Raw genomic sequence first — 26,936 nt, forward strand, 5'->3', positions numbered from 1 at the left:
AAAAAAAAAAAAAAAAAAAAAAAGAAAGAAACCTCCGAGGGGGACGGAGGACCCGCCGGACCCCGCAGCGCGCCGCCGAGGAGCGGCCGCGGCCATCAGACAAAGACTAGCCCGCCCAGCGCCAGCCCGGCCGGGCCGGGCCCCTCAACCGCCCGGAGGAGTTGCGGGAGCGCCGCCGCCCGCTCCCGGCCCGCCCGAGCCGTTTCCCTCCCAATTTGGGAACCGCGCGCCCGTGGACAAAGAGGGCGGGCGCGCCGGCGGCGGGACGCGGGTGGCGACGCCCCTCGGGGCTCCGCGGGCGCTCCTTCCCGCCCTGTCGCCCCCGGGAGCCCGGCCCGCCGCCGCCGCCACCGCCGCCTCCGCTTTCGAGGCGCCTCAGAGTTCGCCCGGCCGCGCCCGGCCCGGAGCCCCTCCAGCCGCCGCTCACCCGGCGGTGGGCGCCCCCGAAGCCGCCTCCTCCGCCGGGCCTCGGCCCGTCCCGCTGGCCGCCGCCTCATGGGCCCCGCGTCGCCATCACCTTCGCCGCCTCGCCACCGCCGCCGCCGCCGCCGCCGCCGCCGCCTTCTCCGCCTCAGCCCTCAAGCCGAGGCTGAAGCCGCTCCGGCCGCGCCCGCCGCCTCCCTCTCTCCCGCTCCCGCCGCCGGGACCCGCGGGGAGGCGCCTGCGCACTGCGTGCCGCGGTGGGGGTGGGGGCGTCCCGTCTCGGCCTGGGAGCGGGGGCGCGGCTGCACGTGCGCCTCGAATGGGAGGAGGGGGCGCCCGGGGCGCGCGGCCCCGCGCCGGCGCCAACTTTCCGTGGCCGGCTGGACACGGGCCGCGCGCGTTCCCGGGCGGTCCCGTACGCGGCGGGGCGCGCGGTGGCGGGGAGGACCCCCCCTGCGCGGGGAGCCCGGGTGGGCGGCTGACTTCAAGCGCCGCGGGCTCGTTTCCTGCAGCGTGATTCCCGGAGGAGCTGGCCGCTGACGGCGGGATGGAGACACGCCTCACCTGAGTCTCCAGGATCGGACCGAAGGGCTCCGCCGTTATCTCGTGCGCTAGGGCTCTGGTCCAGTGGATCTCGGGATGCTCATGGCCGAGCTAGGGCTCTGCTCTGCAGTTGCTCGAAGAACCTCCGGGGCTTCTCGGCCAACCATCCCCGCCTGGTGGAATCATGGTTTTTACAGGCGTTCTGCATAGTTTTGAGGTCCTGGATTTCTCGGATTAGTAAGACCCTAATAGGCCATTTCCTCTTAACTCCTTGCATCCCAGCAGAATCCCAATTACGAGACTTTTGGAATGCACATAGACAGGAATTCCCCTGGTCGAAACTGCCAGTTCAGAAAAGGAAAGCTAGCTGGAGAGATGGCTCAGCGGTTACCGAAGTTTGTACTGCTGTTGCAGAGAATCTTCAATACCCACGTTTGGTGATTCACAACCACCTGTAACTCCAGTCTCTGGAGGCTCGACTCTCTCGGGGCACCTATATCGATGTGCACATACCTACACACAGACCCAGAGACACATAATTAAAAATAATAAAAATAAATCTTTTTTAAAAAGAAACGGGAAATTCCCCTAAATACTTTAAATAGATTGAGACTGGGTGATGAAAGGCAGCTTTACCAAAGAGATGGGAGGGGAGGCCATTCCTGTACAAATGGATAGGGTTTTGTTTTTTTTTTTAAAGTTTTTCCCCTGGCCAGTGCTTCTTAAGCACTAAGAAGCGAGGCTACTTGCGATCAAATTTCTCCTGAAGCTAGGTGCTAAGGCTAGTTCACAGGTTGGAAACGAAAAGGGCTGGGCCATTGCCTGCCTGCACTCCCCACCCTTCGAAATTTTATTTGACTGCTATGACGTGTTTCCAAAAAAAATGGAAATTGCCCAAATTTTTTAGATCCTGTTTTCTGGCTTCTCTCTAAAAGTGAACGAGTGTTGATTTTCATTTTTATTATTTTGTTTGGTTGGTTTATGAAACGGGGTCCCATTATAGCACAGACTGGTCTCAAACACTATGGCCGAGAGCTAGTTTTGAACTCCTGATGCTCCTGCCTTTGGCTCTTGGGAGGTGGGTCCTAAGGCAGACATCACCACACCTGTGCGGTGCTTTGAACCTTTATTTTTGTTTGCTTCTTTGGTTTTTGAGATGGGGTCTCTGTGTCACTCTGGCTGTCCTAGAGCTTGCTATGTAGACCAGGCTGATCTAGAACTCAGAGGAATCCTCCAGCTTCTACCCCCTAAGTGCTAGGGTTAACGATAAGGGTCATCGTGGCCAACTGTGAGCCTCTGGTTTTATGTGATAGCCATTTCTGAACCGCATTTGGTTTATTGAGAACCGACACACTCCTGCTCAGCTGCTTGAGTCTTTTTCGTTCCTTACATGGCTTGGTCTCTGAGTATCAAAAGTTCTCCCCAGCCAGCCGTTCCCAACATTACTTCTCTAGAGATAGATTTCAAGTGGCAAATGTGAAGAACTTTTAAATACATGTGAATATGAATTTAAAAAAAAAAAACATGTTGGGGCTGGGGCATAGCTCAATGCTAGAGCTCTTACCAGGATGCATATGGCCTTGGGTTTCATTTCAGCCCCCCTCCTCTAAGGGAAGAAAGACATCATTTAACATGTTGACTAATATGTTAAAGCCACAGCCTGTACACACATGTAAATTGGTATGAATCACTTTGGAGAGCACATGTCCACTAAAGTGTCAACATATGAATACATTAGAACTGTGGTAGTTACGTGGGATTTCTATAGAAACGCCTACAGATGTTCACCAAAATATTTGTGGAAGAGTGTAACAGCCAAAAAAGGAAAACAACTCAAAAGACCCATCAACCACAGAACAGATAAACATTACTCTAATCATACATTGGTTTTTGATACAATGTGCATCAATGAGAATAAACTAAACTGAATCATATAACCTCGTAAAAAGCTTCCGTTTATATATAGTTTGAAAATGAGCAAAAGCAGTCTACACTGCTAAGTGAGAATTGAAGTTACCTGCTATGCTGGACGGTGTCCAGAAAGAGGCCTGATGGGGCTTTTTGGGGGGTGGGGCTAGTTCCGTGCTTGATCTAGACTCAGAATACACAGATAGGTCTAGTTGATATGTTGAGTTATAAACAAGTTTTATTTTTCTTTGGTACTGAGAATCAAATTCAGGGCATGCTAGGCAACTCTCTACCACTGAGCTATACCCCAGACCCTGAACTATATACGTGTGGGGGGTGGGGAGTAGGGGGTGTGGGGGTGTGTGTGTGGTGTTTGCACATGCGTTAGAAGTTGGAGGTCAGTGTCCTATGTTTCAACTACTCTCCACTTTATATTTTAAGACTGAATCTCTCACTTAACTTGGAGCTTGTTGATTCAACTACACAGGCCAGCCACCAAGGGCCAGTGTCTTAGTTAGGATTTTACTGCTATGAACAGGCACCATGACCAAGGTAACTCTTAAGAGGACAACATTTAATTGGGGCTGGTTTACAGGTTCGGAGATTCAGTCCATTATCATCAAGGTGGGAGCATGGCAGCATCCAGGCAGGCATAGTATAGGAGGAGTTGAAAGTTCTACATCTTGTTCCGAGGACAAACAGAAGACTGGCTTCAAGGCAGCTAGGAAGAGAGTCTTAAAGCCTATGCCCACAATGACACACTTCCTCCAACAAGGCCACTTCTTCTAATAGTGTCACCCCCTGGGCCAAGCATATTCAAACTATCACATCCAGAGATCTTCTTCTACCTCTAGGGCACTGAGATTACAAGCACTCGCTGCCAGCTGGATATGGTGGCACATGCCTTTCATCCCAGCACCCAGGAGGCAGAGACAGGTGAATCTCTACATCAAGAGATCTTGTCTCAAAATACACACACACACACACACACACACACAGAGAGAGAGAGAGAGAGAGAGAGAGAGAGAGAGAGAGACAGAGACAGAGACAGAGACAGAGAGACAGAGAGAGCCACATCCCGCTTTTTATGAAGGGGCTGGAGATCCAAACTCAGGCTTTCTTGCTTTCCTGACAAGCACTTTACTGACAATCTTCTTACCAGCTGATAGGACGCTACTGTACTGTGGACTGGAGAGATGGTTTAGTGGTTAAAAATCACCGGATTTTTGCTGTTCCAGAGAACTTGGGTTCGATTCTCAGCACCTACATGGCTCATAACTATCTGTAACTCCTGTTCCGGATGATCTGATGACCACACTTTAGAAATTCCATGGGAATTCTACAGAAATGTCTACAGATGTTCACAAAAACACTATGCCAAAGTGTTCACAGAAACACATAAATTTAAAAAAGAAAATGAGAAAAATGCATCAGTGGTAGAGCATGTGCTTAAAGTGCGAGGTTTGAGTTGTACGTGATGAAATGGGTAAAGCTTGGTGATCTGTGCTTAACCCACAAGAGAACTGACTCCCTCCGGGTCATGCCCTGACCTCTATATGTGCTAGATGGCATGCACTCGGGTGCAGAAGGAAAGAAAAAATAGTGGCTCTTCACCAAGGTTGTCATGGTTTGAGGACAGAGATTTACACTGTATCCCAGGCTAGCCTTGAACTTTCTACAATCGTATCTCTATCTCCCTGAGTGCCAGGATTCTAGACACAAATCATCTTGCCCAGCTTGACTTCAATGGGTCTAATGCAGATGATCTTTTTCTTTCTTTTTCTTTTTCTTTTTCTTTTCCTTTTTTATTTTACTTTATTTTTTCTTGAGACAATCTCCCTTTGTGTAGCTCTGGCTATGTAACTCCATATGCAGACCAGGCTGTCCTGTAACTCCATATGTAGACTAGGCTAGCCTTGAAACTCAGAGACTGATGCTTCTCTCTGCCTCCTGAGAGCTGGGATTAAAGGATGAATGTAAAGATATGGTGGCTTACTGGCCACTCATCCTGGATGGATGTAGTAGTGTCAGATACACTCCTTATTGGTTGCTTGGATGAGTGGTGGGTACTGCACCCCACACATCTCCCACTGCGGAGTCCTCATCGTGGTAACTAATAAATCTTACAGCCTATTCTAAGAGGTTGATTGCATTTAATTATACATTTTACATAATTAAAGACATATAATTATATACATGTAGAATCAAATACTCACTAGGATCATCCTCCTCTAAACTGATTAATAAACCTGCCAAGAAAGCTATCCTTTATCTCTGTCTGTTTCTTACAGAGCCTGGGAACGATTCCTTCTAAACTCTTACCTTATTATCAAATATTGTCTCTCTTTAGATACATGCTGGCTAATTTCTTTTTAATTCACTTGAGGAGAGGGAAACTTAACTGAGAAATGCCTCCATAAGATTGATCTGTAGGGAGCCAGGTGGTTGTGGCACATACCCTTAATCCCAGCTCTCAGGAGGCAGAAGCAGGTGGATCTTTGAGTTCCAGGGCAGTCCGGTCTACTTCTCTTCATTATGGACTATAAACTGTAAAATAGAATAAGCCCTGTCCTCCCCAGGTTGCTTTTGGTCATGGTGTATATCACAACAATAGAAAGCACACTAGATACAGTGTGTGTATGTGTGTGTGTGTGTGTGTGCACACATGCCTGTCTGTGTTTGTTTGTGTGTGTGTCAGTGTGTGTGTGTATGTCTGTATGTATATGTGTGTGTATGTGTCTGTGTGTGTCTATGTGTGCCTGTGTGTTTGTGTCTGTGTGTATCTCTGTGTGTGTGTCAATGTGTGTCTGTGTGTGTGTGGGCATACGTCTATGTGTGTGTGTCTATGTCTGTATGTGTATGTATATGTGTCTGGGTATATGTGTGTGCCTATGTGGCTATATGTATGTGTCTATGTCTGTGTGTGTGTCTGTATCTGTGTGTATGTATATATCTATGTGTGTGGGTCTGTGTATATGTGTCTGTATGTGTGTCTTTATCTATGTGTATATGTGTCTGGGTATATGTGTGTGCCTATGTGGCTGTATGTGTGTCAATGTGTGTGTGTGTGTGGGGATGTGTCTATGTGTGTGTGTATCTGTGTGTGTGTTTTGCTCAGGACTGAACCTAGATACCCACCCATAAGCAGTATGGGTGGGTATCTAGGTTCAAGTGCCTGGGTCTATGGCACTTGGTTTTAGTGTTCTTTATTCTGTCTAAATTGCTACATTTATTTATCTTTTTGTTTATTGTTTATCACAGTACATATGAATGTGAAAATCAGAGGACGTTTGGGAATTCACTGTCTCCTTCCTCCAAGTGGCTTCTGGGATCAAACTCAGGCTACCAGGCCTCATGGCCAGTACCTTCTCCAGCTGAACCATCTTCCCGGTCCCCTCTTATGTTTTGTCTTTTTGCTTTGTTTTGTTTAAAGAGGGTTTCACATAGTGAAGATTAGCTTTGAGCTCATTATGGAGCCACAGATGATAACCTTGAGTTCTGGTCCTCCTGTCTCCAAATCCACAGTTCTGAGATGACAGGTTTATTGCCTGAGCATCAAACCCAAGTGTGTTCTAGGCACACATTCAACTAACTGATCTACATCCCCAGCCCATCCCTGGGTTTTTGAGAAAGAGCCTCACTATGGAGCTCAGGGTAGCCTTGAAATTGTAATTCTCCTGCTTTAGCCTACTAGAATTTCAAGAGTACCATGCCCAGTTCAGAGCAACTTTTTACAGACAGAAAAAAATGAGAGGTAAGGAAGGTAGACAGTTTTACTGTGCATAGTTTTACAAAGCAGATGTATGACCTCTAGTTCCTGTCTTCTAGTTAAGATTTTTTTCATTCCTCAACCATCTTGCTGGCTGGTAGCATGTTTAGTCCCATTACAGACAGGGAAACTAGGCTGGAAGCTCTCGTGCCAGGTATTCCCCAAAGTCTGAAGAAGTGGTTGAGTAGCTAAGAACACTCACTGCCCTTATAGAGGATCTGGGCTCCGATCCTAACACCCACAACTGTCTGTCATACGGTACTAGGGGATTCAATGCCCTCTCTGGTCTCCTTGGCATCAAGCATGGATGCCATAAATCAACTTAAAAAATAAATCCTGGAGTGGCTGGAGAGATGGCTCAGCGGTTAAGAGCACACTGACTCCTCTGAAAGAGATTCAGTTCCTACTCCCCACAGAGTGGCTCACAACTGTCAGTAAGCTTAGTTTCAGAGGATCTACCCACCCTCGAACAGGTATGCAGGCAGAACATCAATGCACATAATAAATACGTAAATAAATATCCTGGATACTCAGTTTAAAAATATTAAACTACTTGTTAAAAAGAAAGGGGCTAGTCAGGCATAGTGGCACATACTTTTAATCCCAGCACTTGGGAAGCAGAGGCAGGTAGATCTCTGTGAGCTCAAGGCCAGCCTGGTCTACAAGGTGAGTTCTAGGACAGACAGGGCCCAGTAGAGAGACCTTGTCTCAAAATAAAACAAACAAAACAAAACAATGTAAATTTAAAAAAAAAAGAAAGAAAGAAAGGGCCAACCAGACATTGTGGGGAGCACACTGTTCATATCCACGCTTAAGAGACAGAGGCAGGTGGATCTCTCAGTTGGAAACTAGCCTGATCTACCTAGTGAATTCCAGGACAGCCTGGGCTATATAAAGGGACCTGCCGAGAGAGAGAGAGAGAGAGAGAGAGAGAGAGAGAGAGAGAGAGAGAGAGAGAGAGAGAGAGAGAGAGAGACAGAAAGACAGAGACAGAGAGGCAGAGACAGAGAGACAGAGAGAGACAGAGACACAGAGAGAGACAGAGAGACAGAGACACAGAGACACAGAGAGACAGAGACAGAGAGAGACAGAGAGACAGAGAGAGACAGAGAGACAGAGAGACACAGAGAGACAGAGAGAGAGAGAGACGGAACACTGAGTCCTAGCATGTGGAGCCCAGGTCAGTGCATAGCAGGTGCCTGGGAAGCACGCGCTATATGCCTGGATAAAAGCTTAGCATTCTCAGAACAAAAAGGACAGCCCTCAGAAGAGGAAAACAAGCAAGCAAGCAAAACAAAGCAACAACAGCCAAATACCACATTTCAAACAGGGAAACGGGTCTGGTTTCCAGGCTCTGGCAGGGAGTGGCTGGGACCCTGTGCTGTGAGAACCACATTGCGTTTTATTCACATGGGGCTCAGGCAGGAAAAGATCAAAAAGCAGTTTGAGAACTTGAGAGTCACCCTGGGGCTCTGCGGTTTGGGAACAGTAGGGTCAGCCTGAAGGCTGCATTGTGTCACTATTTCCATTACATACTTTCCAGGGTCCCCACTTGGCGGGTAAACTCCTGTCTCCAGGGGGAAGGGAGGGGGTGTCATGGCACAGAGGCCCTGGAGAGGTAGCATGGGAAGAGAACTCACTATTGCCAGCAAATAGCTGAGTCCGGCCTGGCCCAGCCTGGGTGGGAAGGTGGACGGCTCAGGATTCTGCCTTTCCCTGGGAGGTGGGTATTAATAGCACAGACCTCCCTCCCTCTGCTAATCCGGGCAGTTTCAGTCAATCTACAGGATATATTGTAGCATTCCTGCCTGCCTTTGCCTACAAGGATATTAGCTGGGTTGGATCTCTGTGGTGGGAAACTTTTTGAGTAGGTAACACAAGTCATGTAGAATAGCAGGAAGGGTAAGCCGACTCGACAGCTGTGTCCCAGGGCCCCTGCTTGTAGTTTCTTGTGTATTGATGTTGGATTTTCAATGAAGATCAATTTCCTTGGGAGAATGAGAGCAATATATCCAGAAGCTAAGCTTGGTAGGACTTAAGTCACCTGTTCTGGTGTCACAGGGTAGACAGACCCAGAACCCAAGGCTCTGGCCCAGGTCTGCTCCAACTTTAGGTAAAGTACCTAGTTCCTGGGTCCACTAGTCCACCAGGTTAAGTTGTTTGCACTCCCGTTTCCAGTCCTCCCTACCACCTTTGGCTTTTTATAATAGGTTCTCAGAGATGGAGAGATGGCTCAGCAGTTACAAGCTCTGACTGCTCTTCAAGTTATCCCAGATTGATTCCCAGTACCCACTTGGTAGCTCACAACAGTCTTTAACTCCAGTCCCAGAGCCTCCAATGCTCTCTTATGGTTTCCATGGCAACATGCAGATACTCAGTGCATAGACATAATGCAGACAAAAACACCGTACACATAATAAGATAACTTAAAATTTTGCTCTTGGGCTGGAGAGATGGCTCAACGGTTGAGAACACTGGCTGCTCTTCCAGAGGTCCTGAGCTCAATTCCCAGCACCCACATGGTGGCTCACGAACATCTGTAATGGAATCCGATGCCCTCTTCTGGTGTGTCTGAAGACAGTTACAGTGTACTCATACCCATAAAATACATAAGTAAACCTTTTTTTTTTTTTTTTTTTTTTTTGGTTTTTCGAGACAGGGTTTCTCTGTGTAGCACTGGCTGTCTTGGAACTCACTCTGTAGACCAGGCTGGCCTCGATCTCAGAAATCTGCCTGCCTCTGCCTCCCAAGTGCTGGGATTAAAGGCATGCACCACCACTGCCCAGCAAGTAAACCTTTTTAAAAAAATAAATTCTTATGTAGCTTCCTCTCATCTTGTGTGAAAGGGTGACCTTGAATTTCTGATTCTCTGCCCCTTGAACTCTGGGATTACGGGTACCTGGCATCTCATGAACCTGTCTCTTCCTCCTTCTCCTGGGGAATCTATGCATTAGGCCTTAAGCACAACACCCTCTGTCCCCGAGCTACATCTGCAGTTGTTTTATGCTCCTCTGTGTGTGTGTGTGTGTGTGTGTGTGTGTGTGTGTGTGTGCATGAGTGTGCTTGTGCATGTCTGTGTGTGCCTGAGCTGTCTGCTCTCACTTTCTGTCTTGTTTGGCACAGGTTCTCTTTTTGTTTCCTGCTGTACTGTGTACACCAGGCTTCCTGGCTCTTGAGATTCCAGGGTTGTTCTGTCTCTATGTCTCATGGCTCTACACACATGCCGAGATTACAGGCTCGTGCTGTGGGATTCTAGGAATCCTGATTCCATTTGTGGGGCTTGCATAGCGATGAGCCACCTCCCTACCTCTGTTCCTGGTTTTTGTTTTGTTTTAACTTTCAATAGTAAAAAGATTCATTTGTATTTTATATGTATGTTTTGCTTGGATGTATGTCTGCGAACCACATGCATGTATTGCTTGAGGAAGTCAGAAGAGGGCATCGGATCCCTGGAACTGGAGTTGCAATATTTGTGAGCCATCAAGTGATTGCTAGTAAATGAACCCAGGTCTTCAGGAAGAGCAGCGAGTCCTCTAAAGTGGACACTTAAGGATTCCTTGGGGGCTGGAGAGATGGCTCAGTGGTTAGGAGCACTGACTGCTCTTCCAAAGGTCCTGAGTTCAAATCCCAGCAACCACATGGTGGCTCACAACCATCTGTAATGAGATCTGATGCCCTCTTCTGGCATGTCTGAAGACAGCTACAGTGTACTCACATAAGTTAAATAAAATAAATAAATCTTTAAAAAAAAAAAAAAGGATTCCTTGGAAAGTCTTGGATAGTGTTTTGCTAGGGCAACCTTGTGAAGGAACGCAGCTGAAGCAGACACAGGTGACAGGATGTTCTGCTAAAGCAAGCACGTGAAAAGACATGTGATAAAAGATCCTTTGCTAATAACACGAATGTAAAATGGTCCACCTTGCATAGTTGAGCTCCGTTTGTTGGGACTCCACAGGGAGAAACGCACCAAAAAAACTTCTGGTGGTGTGCTGCAGTTTCTTGCCACTTCTGCAGACTCAGGCTGATTGGCAGAGTGACGTCAGCTGAGACAGACGCACGTGCTGAGGCAAGGCCCATGGAGGACACAGAAATGTTTGAAGGGAGTGTAAAAGTACTCGATGGACAGTGACGGAGGCTGAGCTAGGCTTGCTCGTCGAGCTAGCTGTGCAACACGGACTGGGTCTCACATCTTTGTTGATCTTTCCTTCCCTGAGGGAGGCATAGTCGAGAACTTCTGGCATTCCTCCTGGTATCCTGCTGAGACTGGGCTGTCTCTGCTAGGTAGTGCCACCACTGTTGATTCATGTTTGCTATCCCGACTCTACCAAACTGGGCTGCTAGTGTATCCGTGAGGTGTTTGTGAGTGGATGGAGCTACTGCTGCCAATTTCCAGATAACGCAGATGGCAGAGTTGCTTCAAAGAACCTTTCTAAACAGGTCCACTTCCCTGTATCCTTTCTTTTTCCACCACCTCTGGTGGGTGGTGGTGGGCTACAAGGGAGGTTAAACATTTAAGAACCATCATTAAAAATAAGGATTAAAGTTACAGGGCTCTTAATCACTAAGCCACCTCTCCAGCCCACGTATTATCACTATTATTATTTAAACAATAATACCTATTTATACCTATGAAAGGTGATTTATACCTATGAGAGGAGTATAAAGGATTTAATAAAATCTGTAAGGTGCCTACATTTTTGGCCCTGAATTAAGGCCAGCAGTTTACTGAAGCTGTTGATTTCAAGCAGTAGCCTAAAGAAATGTCTTGCTATGGTTCCTTGGCCATTTCAGAAATTTGTAAATCTAATGGTCAATTCATTAGAAAGAAACATCGGGGGGGGGGTGGAAAAGGTGCCTAAATCTTCAAGGTTTTTGAAGATTTTAGGTATCATCATGCATATAGAGTATTTAGAGGGAGCTGGGTGATATGGGAATTCAGAAGCACTGAACACGCTGGGCAGTGGTGGCGCACGCCTCTAATCCCAGCATTCAAGAGGCAGATCTCTGTGAGTTTGAGGCCAGCCTGGTCTATAGGAGAGCCAAGGCTACACAGAAAAATCCTTTCTCAAAAAAAAAAACAAACAAAAAAAACAAAAAAACAAAAAAACAAAACAAAAAAAAACAAAAAACAAAAACAAAAAAATAAAAAAGGCACAGAACAGAAGGATTGTAATTTCTGGCGCACCCATTTCCTTTCTCACGGGAGTCTCTGCCTACGGTATGTCCTACAAGGGCAGAAGTGTTTGTTCACAAACGGGATTCTATACCAGTAGCATTATCTCAGCCTGATTCAACCTCCCAGTCACCATTATCCACACCTGCATCTCACTATGTTGCCCACATTCCCTTTGAACTCATAGGCTCAAATGATCCTCTGTCTCAATTCCTGAGTTGGGAACTACAGATGTATACGCGGCCAGCTCTACCCATGTCCCCTTGAAATCTGTTTGAAATATGTGAACAGTCTCCTCTGGATCATATCAAAGGCACTTTCCTGGCTCCATGCCTGTGGCTCTTGGGGATGACCTTGGATAGACACTACAAGGTCCTTAAAACCCTGTCCTCTAACAGGAAATAGGGTAGTATAGCTTCCCAGGTCCAGGGATAACCTGTGCCAATACACTTCAGACTCACGTTCCTGTTATATTGTGAGCCACCATGTGGGTGCTGGGAATTGAACTTGGGACCTCTAGAAGAGCAATCAGTAAGTACTCTTAACCGCTGAGCCATCTCTCCAGTCCCCCCTCCTTTCCTTCCTTCCTTCCTTCCTCCCTTCCTTCCTTCCTTCCTTTCTCTTTTTCTTTCGTTCTTCAAGCAGGGTCAATATACTCTTCCTCCTCTGGTCATCCTCCTCCCATCCCACCCAGATTGTTGGGGCTATCTCTCCCTAACTGGAAGCTTCGTGCATACTCACCCTGTTGCCCTGGGCTGACCTAGAACTTGCTCTGTAGACCAGAATGGCCCTGACCTCACCTCATCTTCCTGCCTTTGCCTCCCCAGTGCTGGTGTGCCGACACTCTGAGTCTTTTCTCTGCCTTTGGCCTCTCAAATCCCAGGTACCTCTCTAGGCCCTCCATGGTTTTCTTTCCTTCCAGGACGCCCCCTCAGTCTTTCTACTCGGTTCTTTCCCTTCCTGTTCCATCTCGCTCCTCATCTAGTTTACTCCCATCTTCCCCGCACTCACAGCTCTCAATAGCTCCAGGAAGAAGCTGCAGGTCGCTCTCTTGGCTGTTCGGCTCTCCTGGGCTATATATAGCACAGCCGTGCTTTAGATTATGTGCTGAGTGTTTCAGGACCTATCCCCCTCCCCCCAACCTGTTCCACTTCAACAGGACAATGGGGACAATATCCAGGAAGCTTCCAGTTAGGGAGAGATAGCCCCAGTAATCTGGGTGGGACGGGAGGAGGATGACCGGAGGAGGAGGAAGAGTATATTGAACTGGGATCTCACAGCTGGGGCCAGCCTTCCCATCCTTTGTCTGGGACTTTTTAGTCTGGGACCCATTTCCTGCTATTTGTGTACTGGGGAGGAAGAGGGGCAGACAGTGCCCTGGGGAGTGTAACCTCTGGATGGAGGCTGTTTGCACAGGAGGAGGGCAGAGGCTCAGAGATCAAGTGGTATAACAAAATATTTAGAGTGATGGATGCGGTGTATGGGCAGATGGAGTCTGCATCCAACACTGGCCGGGACACTAAGTTTATCTATCTGTATATTTAAGTTAGGTCCCTTACTAAGCCAGAGTTTATTAATGTGACCTGATTTGGAAGAAAGAGAAGGTTCGGTAAGCAAATTACTAACATAGAAGTGCTTACATGGAAACAGTTATTAAACACTTGGCATATTAACAAAAATGATGCTGTCATAATTTTTGTCTTATCTGTTTACTAAAACAGGATGCCATGGGAACTTGTTGCTTCGACTAATTCTGCTGTACGGCCTCAGGGTTTCTCTACCCAGCTTCCCCTTCTTAGTGCTGGGGACTAACTAAACCCAGTACCTTGAAGTCTAGACACTGTTTAACAGCCATTCCCAACGCCCTCCTCACATGTTTTTGAAGAGAAAAACCAACTTTATTTGTTTAATCTCAAAACTTCCCCTGTGGTATATTCTGCAGCATAGTCCTGAGCAGTTAAAATTTGATTTGAGGGGTGGTTAGAAGTTTGTTTGATCTTCTCTGTTGTATGCTGTAGCCTTGCAAAAGTCATTTAATGGAGCCTCAGCTTTTCTTTTTCCTTCTTTCTTTTGTTTTTGCTTTTGTTTTTTTGAGACAAGGCTTCTCTGTGTAGCCCTGGATGTCCTAGAACTCGCTCTATAGATTAGGTTGGCCCTGAACTCCAAATATCTGCCTGCCCTCACCACCAAAATGCTGGGATTATAGGTGTATACCATCACACCAAGCTCAGAGCCTCAGTTTTTCATCTGTGACATGGGAACAATAATAATCTCTGTCAGAGTTTTTAAGGTGACAGTCTGGGCTCTTAACGCCCTAACAAGTGAGGCTCACCAATTGTTCCATCTATTGTAATTGTACATGTCTATTATACAGATGAATAATGCTTAGGCATGGTGGCACATGCCTTTAATCCCAGCACTGCAGAGACAGGGGCAAGCTGATCTGTGAATTTTAAGCCAGCCTGGTCTTACAACACCTTCTTAAACAAAGAGCAAAAACAAACAAACAAAAACAAGAGAGGAATACTAGAGAAAAGAAGAGAAAACCTCTCACCTGGGGAGCACAGTAGAGCTAGCCCTGAGGGCATGGGCGAGCCTACCTGAGGGCATGGGCGAGCCTACCTGAGGGCATGAAGAGGGCTGGGAGCTGTTCCTGCCCCTTGCTGACTCTGGGACTTGGATGAGCTAGCCAGAGCAGCACAGAACTGGTCTTGGTGGTGTGGGTGCAGGAGAGCTTCCAGCTACCACTCTGACCCAGATCCAGGGCTGTGAGTTGGCTCACCCCAACATCTACTCCATGTATGAACTGCTGGAGTGTATAAAGAGGCCAGTCCTACAGATCTAAAGCTGCAGGATCCATTTCCAAGGTACAGGGCAAACGTACAATATCCAAAAGGCCCAGTGAGGATCCAGCATTTACAGTGTAGCAGAAGCCAGAGACCACTGACTCACCGCAACGAGCATTTTGCAAGTAAAGATGGTTGGACAAAAGGGTAGACTGCGAGACACACTGGGGCATACTGCAGCTTCCACAGCTACAGATTTGTTTGTCTCTATTTATTTTTATTTTTTGTTTTCTTTTGGGGGGGAAGTTACAAGGGCGGAGGGCGGATATGAAGGGACAGGAAGATGAATGGGATCAGGTGCATGATGTGAAATTCAAAAAAGAATCCAAAAAAAGTTAAGAAAAAAATGAGAAAGGAAATTTACTCAATGTGGTGGTTACCCTGAGGAAAGGGAATATAAAGGGGTCCAGTGACCCCTACAGCCGTCTTTGTGCACTGAAATGGGGGGAAGAATTCTGCATGAGTTTTAAGCAGTCCTGGTAAAGCCCTGGCACGACATTCACGGGTTCTTGTTTCAACACTGTCCTGGAAGGTGGTCATAAGGCGTTGGAACTGGATAATATTTCTTCCTAGCAGGCAGACGAGTTCCTCCGCTGGCTGGGACCTGTTGAGTTCCTCCTTTGGTTGGGACCTGAGCCGGGACTTTCCCTTCCTCTACCATGGGATTCCTGAGAAATCTCACTTCTTTGGAGTCTATTGTTTCAACAGCTCAATACTCAAAGGGAGCAGCCCTCTGAGTGTACATGTGTGTGTGTTAGAACATGTGTGGATGCACACATGAAGCTTTGTGCTTGTGTATGCGGAGGACAGAGGTTGACATCAGGCTTCCCAGGTACTATCAGAGCTGAACCCTGAACTAGCCTTCATTGGTTGGCTCTGTGGTACATCCCAGCACGCAGAGGACACAGAGAGATCTCTGGGCTCAAGGGCGGCCTGATGTACATGACTTAGTCCTGGCCAGCCAGGGCTATATAGGAAGACCCTGTCTCAAAAACCAAACTCTCCTTTCAAGACAGGACTCAGTTAAAGCTGCTTGCCACCAAGCCTGAACGTTTAATCCCAAAACCCACATAAGAGCTGGAAAGAAACAACTGTCTGACCATCACAACCTGCACCATGGCATTTACATACATCATATATCCATGCAATAGTTTTTAAGTTCCAGCAGGGTGTGGTGTAGTCTACATGGCAAGTTCCAGGCCAACAGGATGCTATAGTGAGAATATCTCAAAGATTTTTTTTTTTGCTGTTGATTTTTGTTTTGTTTTGTTTTTTTTTTTTTCAAGACAGAGTTTCTCTGTGTAGCCCTGGCTGTCCTGGAACTCACTCTGTAGACCAGACTGGCCTCGAACTTAGAGATCCACCTGCCTCTGCCTCCCAAGTGCTGGGATTAAAGGCATGCACCACCATAGTGATAATTTTTTTTTAGTTGTGTGCGTGTACGCATGTGTGTGCTCGCGCGCACACACACACACACACACACACACACACACACACACACACACACGAATGGGCATATGCCAGGGCCACAGGGTCTTCCAGAGGTGGGGTTTCAGGAAGTCTTCAGCTGCCAGACATGGCTGCTGGGAACCAAACTTGGGTCTTCTATAGGAGCGGTATACAATCTTGGCCGCTCTCCAGTCGAATAACTTATTTTTAGGTATGTGTATGTGAGGGGCTTAGCATGTATGTGAACCACTTATGTGCCTCATATGTGTGGATGCCAGGGGTGGCATAGGGTCCTCTGGAACTGGAGTTATAAGGAATTATGAACCTCTACATGGGAGCTGGGACTCCAACCTGGATTTTCTGCAAGAGTAAGTTCTTTTAACTGCTGAGCCATGGCTCCAGCCCTTTGTCCCTGCTTTATTTTACTTAAATGATTTGAGTTTGATCATGATCCCTGCCTTATCTCACCCAAGCATTTCCATGTCCCTTCCTGTAGCCTATATAAGAGGAGCATACACCCTGCATTTCTTGAGAACTCAGGCCAGGCTGGGGATCTGAAGAGGCAGCACAGGAGTGTGTGTGTGTGAACATCTGAGACAAGAGTTCTCATGGACACTGGGGATATGTGCAGGCCCTGGGGATTTGGTGTGACCTTGAGCCTCTTCATAGAGCAGTGTCAGGCAGAGGAAAAAGGGACATCAGCTGCTGGACATGTTTCCAGTGCCAAAAAGGCCCCTCTGGGGAACACACGCGTATGTGCATGCACAGAGAGGCTAAGTGATGTACAGAAGAGACTAAGGCCTGAGAGGGAGGGAGACTCTCTGATCTGTCCCCATGAGCTAGCAATGGCTGATGCTTCTAGTCAGGGATGCCAGGATGGACCATCGCTCCTATGCTTCAGTTTCTGATCAGCTAGTCCCTTGGAGGCAGCCAGACATGGGACAGATCATGACAGCACTACTTATTACTAGCTGTGCATCTTTGGGCAAGTAATTTGTTCACTCAGAAGCCCAGTCCCTTCTTCTGTGACTGATAAATACCTGGTCTAGGCAGATTCATACTTGTGTGGGTCAAATCATTGTCAGGAAGCCAGAGCGAGCAGCATTCCAGTTGTTTCAAACCACTGAGAAAAGTCCCTGACCCTGGCTGGGTGTGGTGGTGCGGCATTTGGGAAGTAGAGAGGCAAGTGGATCACTGTGAGTTGGAGGCCAACCTGGTCTACATAATGAGTTCCAAGCCAGTCAAGGCTATACATTGAGACCAAAAAGATACTTTTTGGTCTCTGAGCCCCTCCCAACTGGGGCTGATCCTAGGGCTGCCCACTTGCTAAGTAAGTTACCACCGAGCTATATATATACCCTAAGCCCTCCTCAACTCTTGAACGTTTTTTTTTTCTTTAAGACAGAGTTTCTCTGTGTAGTCTTCACTGTCCTGGAACTCTCTCTGTAGGTCAGGCTGGCCTTGAACTCACAGAGATCCACCTACCTCTGCCTCTGAGTGTTGGGATTAAAAGCATGCACCACTCACTACCATCTGTTTTTGTTGTTGTTGTTGTTTGTTTTGAGACAGAATCTATGTTGCCCTGGCTGGCCTGGAACTCACAGCAATTGCTTCTGCTTCCTGAGTGCTGGCATTAAGATGTGCACCAACACACCTATTTCTTTTTTGAGACAGAGTCTCATAAATTGTCTGGGCTGGTCTTGAACTCACTCTGTAGCCCAGGCTACCTTTAAATTTGCAACCCTCTTATCTCAGCTTCCTAACTAGCTGGGGTTCCAGGCAGTTCCAAAGGGGACCAAGGCTAAGACCAGAAAGTCCTACAACTGAGGCATCTTATAGTCCACATGGCTCATAAGAGTATTTGAGACAGTTTAACTTGGGGGAGGACCCAGGAGCCCTGTCCATCTTTGCTTCTCTAGTCTTCCACAGCAGTATTGACATGTGCACCAACAGGCTTACAGCAGTTAAGGTCTCTCTTCTATCAGGTCTAACCTTACTTTGATACCTCTTGGAGTTCAGTGGATGTGTGTGCGTGTGCGTGTGTGTGTGCGCGCGCACACTCATTTAAGACTGATACTGTTCTCTCTCCTTCCTGCTGTCATAACGTCAGACACTGCTTCCCTGACCCCAGAGTGACAACTCTGGCATTGGCTTTTTACTGATTCAAAGCAGCAGATGCTTAACTTTGGTCTGGCTGTTCATTCTCCACTTTCTACCCATCTATCGAGTACGGTAAGCAGGGACATGCTGAAGAGACAGGGGCTACCAGGAGGAGCTGGTTCAGGCAGTCTTTGTCTTGGACTCAAAGGGCATCCTACTGAACCCCTCCTCTGAGGACTGGGACTCTAGCTATAATCAGAAGAGACATTTTTAGGACTTCACAAGATCAGAAAGGATATAGTAGGTTGACAGTTTGAGGACCAGAATTTGTTCTTTTAATCTTAGGTGCAAAATATATCAATGCCTTGCCATTTACATCTGCTCTAGTGGTCTGGTTAACCAATGTTGTATCTGGCTGGAACAGCTCTGGATCCCTTAGGAGCAACTATCAACAGGTCCATGACCAAGAGGGCCCCAAGATTCAAAGACTGTTCCAGTCTACTCTGGGTTTTTCCAGCTGTTTTTCTTGGCCAGAGGATCACACCCATTGGGATGCAAATAGGGAGCAGGAAGCAAGTGGAACAGACAAGTCAGATGAACCAGAGAAGAGGCAGATGTTAAGGACACAAGAGAAGTAGCCCCGGGCAGCCCAAACCCCTGAGAGAGAACACCCAGAGGGGCATCTTCTCAAGTGTAGGTTGTGCTGGGCATGGTCAGGACCTGGCAGGTAGTCATCTTTTCCCTGAAGACTAAGAATCAGAGTCCTTATTGCGGGCTACCTTCTTCTAGAGCTGGCCTAAAGCCTAGGCACACAGCTGTTGACATCTGGGTCCAGGATCATGTCTGCTAACAAGGGCTGGTGGGTGCCACCCGAGGGTGAGGACAACCTATCCAAGAAGTTCCTAAGGAAGAGCAGGGAGTCTCCACTGGTGCCTATAGGTGAGTAGGGGAAGGACATGGTTGGGGTGGATGCTTCCTCTTTGGGACTTCATGTCTCTTGGTCCTTTTAAAGAATGAGGTGATGGCCAGAGAACTCAAGTGGTCCACCCACTACACAAGGAACAGGCGTACTATGCAACGAAAGAGTCGAAACGGGTGGTGGTGGCATCAGACAACAGGGTGCTAACAGCAGCCTCATTGCAGTCTGGGGTTGCCTCAGTTTTCCTTCCAGGATCTAGAATATGAAAAAAATAGGGGAGGGGGGAGGCAACAGGGGTTTATTCTTGTTTTTGTTTGTTTGTTTGTTTTTTGGAGGGGAAACTGGGAAAGGAGAAATCATATGACTTATAAATAAAGAAAATAAAAAAATTACATCAGAATATTAAAAAAGGAAATTATATTCCAAACAAGAGTCAGAAAAAAACAAACTGTGGAGAGGAAAAGGTCATAAAAAAAAAAGAAAGAAAGAAAGAAAAAATATACAAAAAGGTGGAAGCCAGGAGTGGGTGGAGCAGCTCAGGTGCCAGTGTAGTCATGACAATGAACTACCAGCATATGGGGAAGGGGCATCATGAGGTCACAGGGATTTTAAAAATGCCATTGAGAGGAAACTCAATATCCCAATAGCAGCTGGATGAAAGGATCTACCTGGTGCCCAACCTGCACTGCCCAGAGGGGAGCCAACGGACCCTGGACTTGGACACAGGCCCAGTGATGCCATTCTCTGCCCACAGGTGTAGCAGGCTGCCTGGTGATAGCAGCATACAGGATTTACCGGCTGAAGGCTCGGGGTTCCACCAAGCTGTCCATCCATCTGATTCACACCAGAGTGGCAGCACAGGCGTGTGCTGTGGGGGCCATCATGCTTGGTAGGCAGCATGGTGGGGAGAGTGGCAGAGAGAGAGGAGGGACAAAGTAGAGTACCCTTAGTTACGTGGTCCTGGCTCAAGTTCCTGCTTCGAACACTAGCAAGTATTCACATCATTTCCTTAATGAATCCCAAGGCTGAGGCCTTTTTCAGGGTTCCCCATTGGTCACTGTACTGGGCCATGGGACAGTATGAAGACAACCTGTTTCATGAATTTTCCTCAGAGATGAGAACCCAGAAGCAGCAGCAGTTACTTGCGAGCTAGGACTGTGGGTCAGTCCCTTTCACTGGACCTCAATTTCCCCACGCATAACTACCCCTGGCTATTCCACTCAGCAGGCCACTTTGTGTGCACAGCAGACATCAAAGGGCTCATGAGTTGCTTCCCAGCTGGCTGTGTGCCTGGGTGCTTGGAGTAACTGTTGGGACCCGGGGCAGAGAGAAGAGCATGGAGGCTGGGCCTCAAGAGAAAGGCAGGAGTAGAGCCCTGAGACCCCTTGAAGGATCAGATGCCAAGGGGTGCTTTTCCTTCTTTGTGCAGGTGCCATGTACACAATGTACAGAGATTACATCAAGAGGGTGTCAGAGGATGCTGAGAAGTAGGACTCCTGAGGCGGCAGGATGGCCCAGTCCCCCAGCTGTCTGTGTGTGCCTAATAAAGCTTTGTTGAGGAAAGTGAAGTGCCTTACTCCTGAGCAGACCAGGGAACTGGAGGCTGGAGGGAGGGCCAAGGACAGTGGGGTGGGAACCAAAGGGCTCCGGCCCAACTCAAGGGAGAGAGACTCTGGGTGCATAGACCTCAGTTCCCAGGGTCCCAAAACTATACCACTTCAGCCAGAAGCAGCCTGGAATGGGAAGGGGAAGGTAGGGGCAGGGAAGGGACCTTGAGACTCATGGGAACACTGAATCAGACACAAGCATTCCTTCCACCACAGGCTGCTCCCTAGGGACTCAGTTAGGAAGGCAGCTGCAGCTGGGAGCAGAGACAGTAATGCCTCATGGGAAATCACATACCCAGAACATAAGTGCTCAGATTAGACAGGGTGGGGGTGAACAAAAGCAGCAAACCAAGGCAGAGGTCAGAATGTTCTGTTCATTTACAAACTGCGGCTAAAGTTGAACTTGTAAAAAAAAAATTCTGTGTAAATCCTGAAGACAGGCCCCTTAGGGTTAAACATTTTCATGTTGTTCTCATTCTTCTCTGGGCCCAAGCTCTTCTCTGTTCCTTGGGAATGGGGCCAGGCAGAGGCCACCAAAGGAACCAGGAGGCCAGATGCCCCTTCCTCACTGGGATGGAGCTGTCTGGGTTGTTCAGATGGCCCTGTAGCAGTTCCCAGATGCTCAAAGCATGAAGGCCCAGTCATCAGGTCTCGGCTTGAGTCTAGAGCTGCAAGCCCCTTGCACTCACATGGGATAATTGAGCACAACATCCTGTTTGGCGAGCTCCAGCAACATAGGATCATCGAAGAACTTGCTGATACTCACATCTTCACTCAGGCCCTGTGAAGCAGAGCCAGACAGTAGGGTAAGCCCCAGGGTCATCCAGAACCTGTGCTCCACGGGAGGAAGGCTTTAGTCAAGGCTGCTTGTGGACTTGCGCCTTCAGGGTACTGCTACAGCTGCTCCTCTGTTCCCTTCGGGCCCTCGGTCTGCGTATCTGAGGTGTGCAGAGATTAATCTTTCCTCCAAGAGGAAGACGACACACAACTCCGGTGGAATCTTGGGGGCTGAGAGATAGCAATGGTTAAAAGAACACATACCTTTCTACGACGGGTTTTGATCATGAACTCCCGCGCCAGGTGAGGAGCTGGCTGTGGCTCCAGTGGGCGGATAACAATGCTCTTGTCCAGAGGATCACCAGGGACAATCTGGAAGGCAAAGAGGTTTCAGGTAGATGAGGCAGCTTCCTGGAGGACTCAGAGCCAGGAGCAAGAACTTTCTCCAGGATTGTAGAACATCCTGGACAGAAGGGAAACTGGCTGAAAGTGGGAGGCCAGGGTGGCCAGGTTTCCTCACCTGCCAATGGTGGAAGACAGATAGGGAAAAGGCCTGTCCCTGGGTATGAGTGCGGAGGTCAGTCTCAAAGCCGAATGAGTCGATGGCTGGGATGAACGCTTTGATGGTATAGAGGGGGGAGCCTGGTATGGGTGCATCCTGAGTCACATGACCCCTGAGAAAGACAAAAGCCAAGGCTCTAGTTGTATACAGACCCAAAGGCAAGAGGCGATCTATCTTCTGCCCTTCTTTGTGTATCCTAGTCCAGCCACCATCAAGTAAGACTTAATGGAACATATTCTACAGAGGGAATGGGCTTGGGGCTCTTAGCAGAAGCCACAGGAGCAACCACCTGTGGGAGGAGGAAAGATGGGGACACCGAAGAGATGGGATCCAATGACAACCCCGTCACTGCCTCACTTCTACACTTCTCCCAGGAACTGGGGGTGGGGGATGGGTGGTACGCAGCAGCAAGAAGAAACTGTAGCCACTGCCTGTGTTAAGGTAAGAATACCTCAGGTCTTTACTTCCTGTGGGAATGAGGTCAGCAGGCTTCTGAAGTGGAAGGTGGGGAGAGCATTGGCTGGGGCTACCTCCCCTCTCGCCTCCCTAGCAGGCAGGGGGCTTCTTGTTCCCAGTACCCTCCCCAACTACAGGCCGCTCACCTGCGCCTGGCCAGGACTGTGTAAACAGCAGACACACAATCTGCAGGAGCCTGGACCTCTACAAAGTAGTAAGGCTCCATCAGACGGGGAGTGGCCTGCAACAGAGCAAGAAAGGGCTCAGCTTAGGGATGGCTGGAGAGTGAGAACATAAAGGCTCTCCAGACCTTTGGATCCTTCTGTGGCCTGTGCCTCATCCTCCATATAACTTTCAGCTCAGGGAACTAGGACAGTCCCTACAAGTCCACTTACCATGAGGAAGGCAGAGTACACTACCCTCCTGGCCGTGGGGATGATCTGACCTCCACCCCGGTGGAGGGGTTCCTGGGCAACTACAGCATCCAGGATCTTAAACTTGACATTCCGAATCACTGAAAAGGAGATGGAGGAGCTGGGCTTAGTCACAGGGGCTCTACATTAAGGGACTACATTAAGGCCATATTAAAGTCACCCAAGACATGGTACAAACATCTCACATCCAGATCAGCACGGCCAGTAGCAAACAGATCAGCAGTTAAACATTCCTTAGCATTTGATTAGGGCCACACTGTGGCATGTGGAACATTCTTACAAGCTTATGTATTGGTTCTGAATGACTCTTTTCTGGACATAGACTGTGCTCTAGAATTGTATTTAGAGACTCACAGAGACTATTCTGCATCAATAAACCACTCCAACCTGATCAACCTCTTGTTATCTGTCTTTAACACGCCCAAAGATGGGCTCTACCCAGGAATTATGAGCCAGGTCAATCTAGAAATGCCCTCATTTTGGAGATGGGGAAGGAGCGGGAGTGGTGTGTATGTGTGTGTGTGTGGGTGCTGGCCCAAGACTCGGGATAGCCCAGTGTACTCCTTTCCTGCTGGGTCTGAAAGATAGGAAGCCCATCCTTTGTGTCATCGCCTCACGTGGCTAGGTGCAGGGTCCCAGGAAATGGAGCTGAGGGTTAAAGGTGGACTCACATTCATCACAGAGGGGTCCTTCCCTGGTCCCCCACTGGAAACCTTGAACAATGCTGTCCTTCACAGAGCCAAGAAGGGCCTTGTCTACCTGCACAGAAACATGAGGTCTCCTTAGCAGGCTACTGGCAGCAGCAGGCAGTGTTGGGAGGGGAAAGTATGGCTGTAAGAAGCCATCTTTCAACAGGGAAGAAGGCACTGCAGGTTCTATATCTAGGCATAACACTTTGCCACAGGCATCCTATCGGCTTACCTCTGAGGGCAGTGTATCATCTACTAGGATGTTGGGGCCTGTAGCATCAGGACCAAAAGCCCAGATAGAACGGGCAGCCAGCAGATCCCAATCGTACTTTGTTTGGAAGAACTCTCCCAGCTTCTTTCTGGAGGAAAGAGAAGAAGGCTCCTGGGGCCACAGATCCTGCCTCTCTGTAAGACAGTAACCCACTCTACCCACACCATGGCCAGGACAACAGCGAAGGAGCCATGGTGTCAGACCAGGCAAAGAAGCCATAGTGTGAACCCTGCTCCAACCTGTTCCAGGTGATCTGGACCACCTCATTCTCTATGTCCTCGGCGAGGCCCTTCTCAAGAGGCTCTGCAATCATGGTGATCTTGTTCCTGGTCAGAAAGGACAGGGCTGTGAGGTCACAGGATGGCAGGGAGACAGCACAGACTGTTGAGATGGCAGAGAAATGCAATCTTGGATCGAGGGCAGCAAAGGGTGCCTTGTCTTCTTTCATTTCTGTTTTGTTTTGTTTTTTAAATACGTGTGAGTTAGTTCACTTGCATTTATGCGAGTGTACCACATGTGTGGAGGGCCCAAAGAAGCCACACAAGAGTATTGGATACTATGGACTACAAGTGCAAGCCACCATGTGGCTGGAAAAATTCTGGTCACTCTACAAGAGCAAAGAGTGCCTTTAACCACTGAGCCATCTCTCTAGTCTGTCGGCTTTTTCTTGGAAAGTACGGCTGGGGGTTGGAGAGTATATCCTGCCAGTACAGCATGTGTAAACATGTACGAGGAGCTGGGTTTCCATTTTCAGCACTCATTTAAAAACAAAAAACAAAAAATAAAAAACTAATATTGAAGCTGGCATAGGGCTTATGCTCTGAATCTCAGTGCTTAGCAGGCCCATCTCTAGGAATCTCTCCTGCTGCAGAGCTGTGGCTGGGTCGTGCGTGCGTGCGTGTGTGCCATTTTCTTTCTTTTTTCCCCAAAGACAGGGTCATGTATGTAGCCCCAGATAACTTAGAACTTGCTATGTAGATGGAGCTAGCCATAAACTTGCAGCATTTCTCCTGTTTTGCCTTCCAGGTGCTGGGATTACAGGCTTGAGCCACCATGCCGGATTTTTGTTTCTGTTTTTGTTGTTGTTGTTTTTTTAAGACAGGAACTCACTATGTAGCCCTGACCCCAGAACTCTCCACATAGAAATCTACCTGAATGCTTCTTAAGTGATGGGATTGAGGGTGTACGTACCACCATGTCTGACTTGTTTTTTAGGTAAAGAATCTCATAGGTACTCAAACTTGTTATGTGGCTGAGGTTGGCTTAGAACTCCTGATTCTCCTGCCTCTACCTCCCAGGTAATAAGACTGATTACCAGTGTGTGCCACCACACCCAGCTTCTTCCTCTGAGTGTGTGAATATGTTTGAGTGCATCCCTGAGCGCTCACGCATGCACACACACACGTTTACATGTCATGCGTGTGCATGCTGATGTTCTTCCTTTCCACATACTGCATCCCTCTCCCCATTTTTTGAGGCAGACATAGTGAGTTCCAGGGCAGACTGAGCTGCAGTGCAAGACTGTTATAACAATCTAAGAGCATACAAAGCAATGGCTCTTTTTTTGGCTTTCCCCAACACATACGTTGCACTTGTTCCCTACTGTTCTCTGTAGCCCCCACCTCCTGCTTACTTCTTATTGGGTGTTTCAGCAAAGCATTTGAGGGAGGATGTTTCTACCACTGTCTCACAAAACGTCACAACTGGGTCAGCCACCTAGGCAATGAAAAAAAATTAAGGTAAAAATCAGTTTTGTTGGAAGGGACAAAGTTCTACTGAGGGAATTCTGAAGCATCCCTGTTCTCTCTCTGCAAGAGCATCCCATGCAGCTCTGCAGCAGTAGGCCAAAACACTGTCCACACCACCACCAAAGAGCCTGGAAGCAGGCTCAGGAGTAGGTGGGGCACAAACTAGGCTCTAAAACTAGGGCTTTAATTATGGTCCTTCTAGAAAGCGTCTACCACCATGCCGCTCACTGACAACTCCTTGCTAGGTCAAGACTTGGTGATAAGTCTTGAGAGTCAGCTCCTACTCTCCATGACACCACCCACTCTGAGCCAATGACCAGAGACAGATAGTTCATTTCCTAATGTAGGGAGAAGAATAACTGTGGCTTGAGAGTCTTGACTTTAAATATGACACTGAAAATGACTCCGTGAGTTGGGCAAACCCATCTCTAGAACCTTCCCCAACGAAGAGCAACTGAAAGCACTTTCCACAGAAGGGTCTCTAGTGGCCGTTCAGGAGGCTAAGGGTTTGCCTACTCAGGACATCGCTCTGGAGCTGACAGCCAGGAAAAGGGAAGGGGCACCTTGATGTCGATCTCTGAGTACATCTTCCGAAGGTCGTGCATCACACAGTCCAGGTACAGCTCCCCAGTGCCCAGGATCACATGCTCGCCAGACTCTTCCACCTGAAACACAGCAGCCCAGCAGGCAGCACTCACTGCTGTGTCTTGGTCACAGCAGATGCAAACAAAACTCAAGGCCTCAGAGATGAAGGTTCCACAGTTCATTATCAGAAGCAGTGACTATCTCAGCCAGTGGAGGGGAAGGGCTGGTTCAGGGCTTACGCATCTCCTCTGCATGACTGAGACCTTGGGTTCAATCCTCGGCATGCTCTACATCCCACACCTCAGCCCCACCCCCCAAAAAAGCTTAGTGTGGTGGTATACCTGTCTACTGGCTGGTTCTGTGTATCAAGTTGACACAAGCTAGAGTCATCACAGAGAAAGGAGTCTCAGTTGAGGAAATGCCTCTATGAGATCCAGCTATAAGGCATTTTCTCAATTAGTGATCAATGGGGGAGGGTCCTGCCCATTGTGGGTGGTGCCAACCTTGAGCTTGATAGCCCAGGTTCTTTGAGGAAGGCTGAGCATGAGGAGCAAGTCAGTCAGCAGCACTCTTCATGGCCTCAGCTCTTCCTTCAGCAATGAACAGCAGTGTGGACGTGTAAGCTGAATAAAGCCTTTCCTCCCCAACTTGCTTCTTGATCATGGGATTTTGTTACA

At 48.2% G+C, this 26,936-nt stretch overlaps 3 protein-coding genes and 1 non-coding gene across 9 annotated transcripts in view; 2 read left to right on the plus strand and 2 right to left on the minus strand.

Moving 5' to 3' along the window:
* Window positions 1-1,258, minus strand: part of Gjc1 (gap junction protein gamma 1) — a 23,716-nt gene extending 22,458 nt beyond the window's left edge. For 2 of the 4 annotated variants that reach the window (XM_031351324.1, XM_031351326.1), the window contains exon 1: window positions 428-647. The gene's annotated coding sequence lies outside the window, so the exon portion shown is untranslated. Of the gene's footprint in view, window positions 1-427; window positions 673-987 lie in introns of those variants that run through there. The other 2 variants (XM_031351327.1, XM_031351328.1) reach the window with 2 other exon arrangements.
* A 10,082-nt stretch (window positions 1,259-11,340) lies between these two features.
* On the plus strand, window positions 11,341-11,477 carry LOC116079420. Its single transcript, XR_004113973.1, has one exon. It is a non-coding gene; the product is annotated as a small nucleolar RNA SNORA2/SNORA34 family (small nucleolar RNA).
* Window positions 11,478-18,212: 6,735 nt separating this feature from the next.
* Window positions 18,213-20,693, plus strand: Higd1b (HIG1 hypoxia inducible domain family member 1B). 2 transcript variants are annotated; one of them, XM_031351021.1, is made up of 4 exons: window positions 18,213-18,343; window positions 19,001-19,150; window positions 19,885-20,019; window positions 20,560-20,693. In XM_031351021.1, exons 2-4 carry the CDS (start codon window positions 19,051-19,053, stop codon window positions 20,619-20,621), a joined length of 297 nt encoding a protein of 98 aa, XP_031206881.1. In that variant the 5' UTR covers window positions 18,213-18,343; window positions 19,001-19,050; the 3' UTR covers window positions 20,622-20,693. The 2 variants fall into 2 exon arrangements, with proteins under 2 accessions (XP_031206881.1, XP_031206882.1); XM_031351022.1 differs by lacking the exon at window positions 18,213-18,343 and having other exon boundaries at window positions 18,522-19,150.
* A 398-nt stretch (window positions 20,694-21,091) lies between these two features.
* The window catches only part of Eftud2 (elongation factor Tu GTP binding domain containing 2), a 40,885-nt gene continuing 35,040 nt past the window's right edge, over window positions 21,092-26,936 (minus strand). Inside the window, exons 19-28 of one of the 2 annotated variants that reach the window (XM_031351015.1) lie at window positions 26,238-26,339; window positions 25,560-25,642; window positions 24,166-24,252; window positions 23,888-24,014; window positions 23,638-23,725; window positions 22,928-23,046; window positions 22,679-22,773; window positions 22,035-22,188; window positions 21,779-21,886; window positions 21,092-21,518 (exon numbers count right to left, since the gene is read on the minus strand). In XM_031351015.1, the coding sequence (XP_031206875.1) occupies window positions 21,423-21,518; window positions 21,779-21,886; window positions 22,035-22,188; window positions 22,679-22,773; window positions 22,928-23,046; window positions 23,638-23,725; window positions 23,888-24,014; window positions 24,166-24,252; window positions 25,560-25,642; window positions 26,238-26,339 (1,059 nt within the window). In that variant the 3' untranslated portion in view covers window positions 21,092-21,422. The remainder of the gene's footprint in view (window positions 21,519-21,778; window positions 21,887-22,034; window positions 22,189-22,678; window positions 22,774-22,927; window positions 23,047-23,637; window positions 23,726-23,887; window positions 24,015-24,165; window positions 24,253-25,559; window positions 25,643-26,237; window positions 26,340-26,936) is intronic. The other variant, XM_031351016.1, reaches the window with a different exon arrangement.

Source organism: Mastomys coucha, unplaced genomic scaffold (assembly GCF_008632895.1).
Source record: "Mastomys coucha isolate ucsf_1 unplaced genomic scaffold, UCSF_Mcou_1 pScaffold5, whole genome shotgun sequence".
In the NCBI taxonomy this organism is placed as follows: domain Eukaryota; kingdom Metazoa; phylum Chordata; class Mammalia; order Rodentia; family Muridae; genus Mastomys; species Mastomys coucha.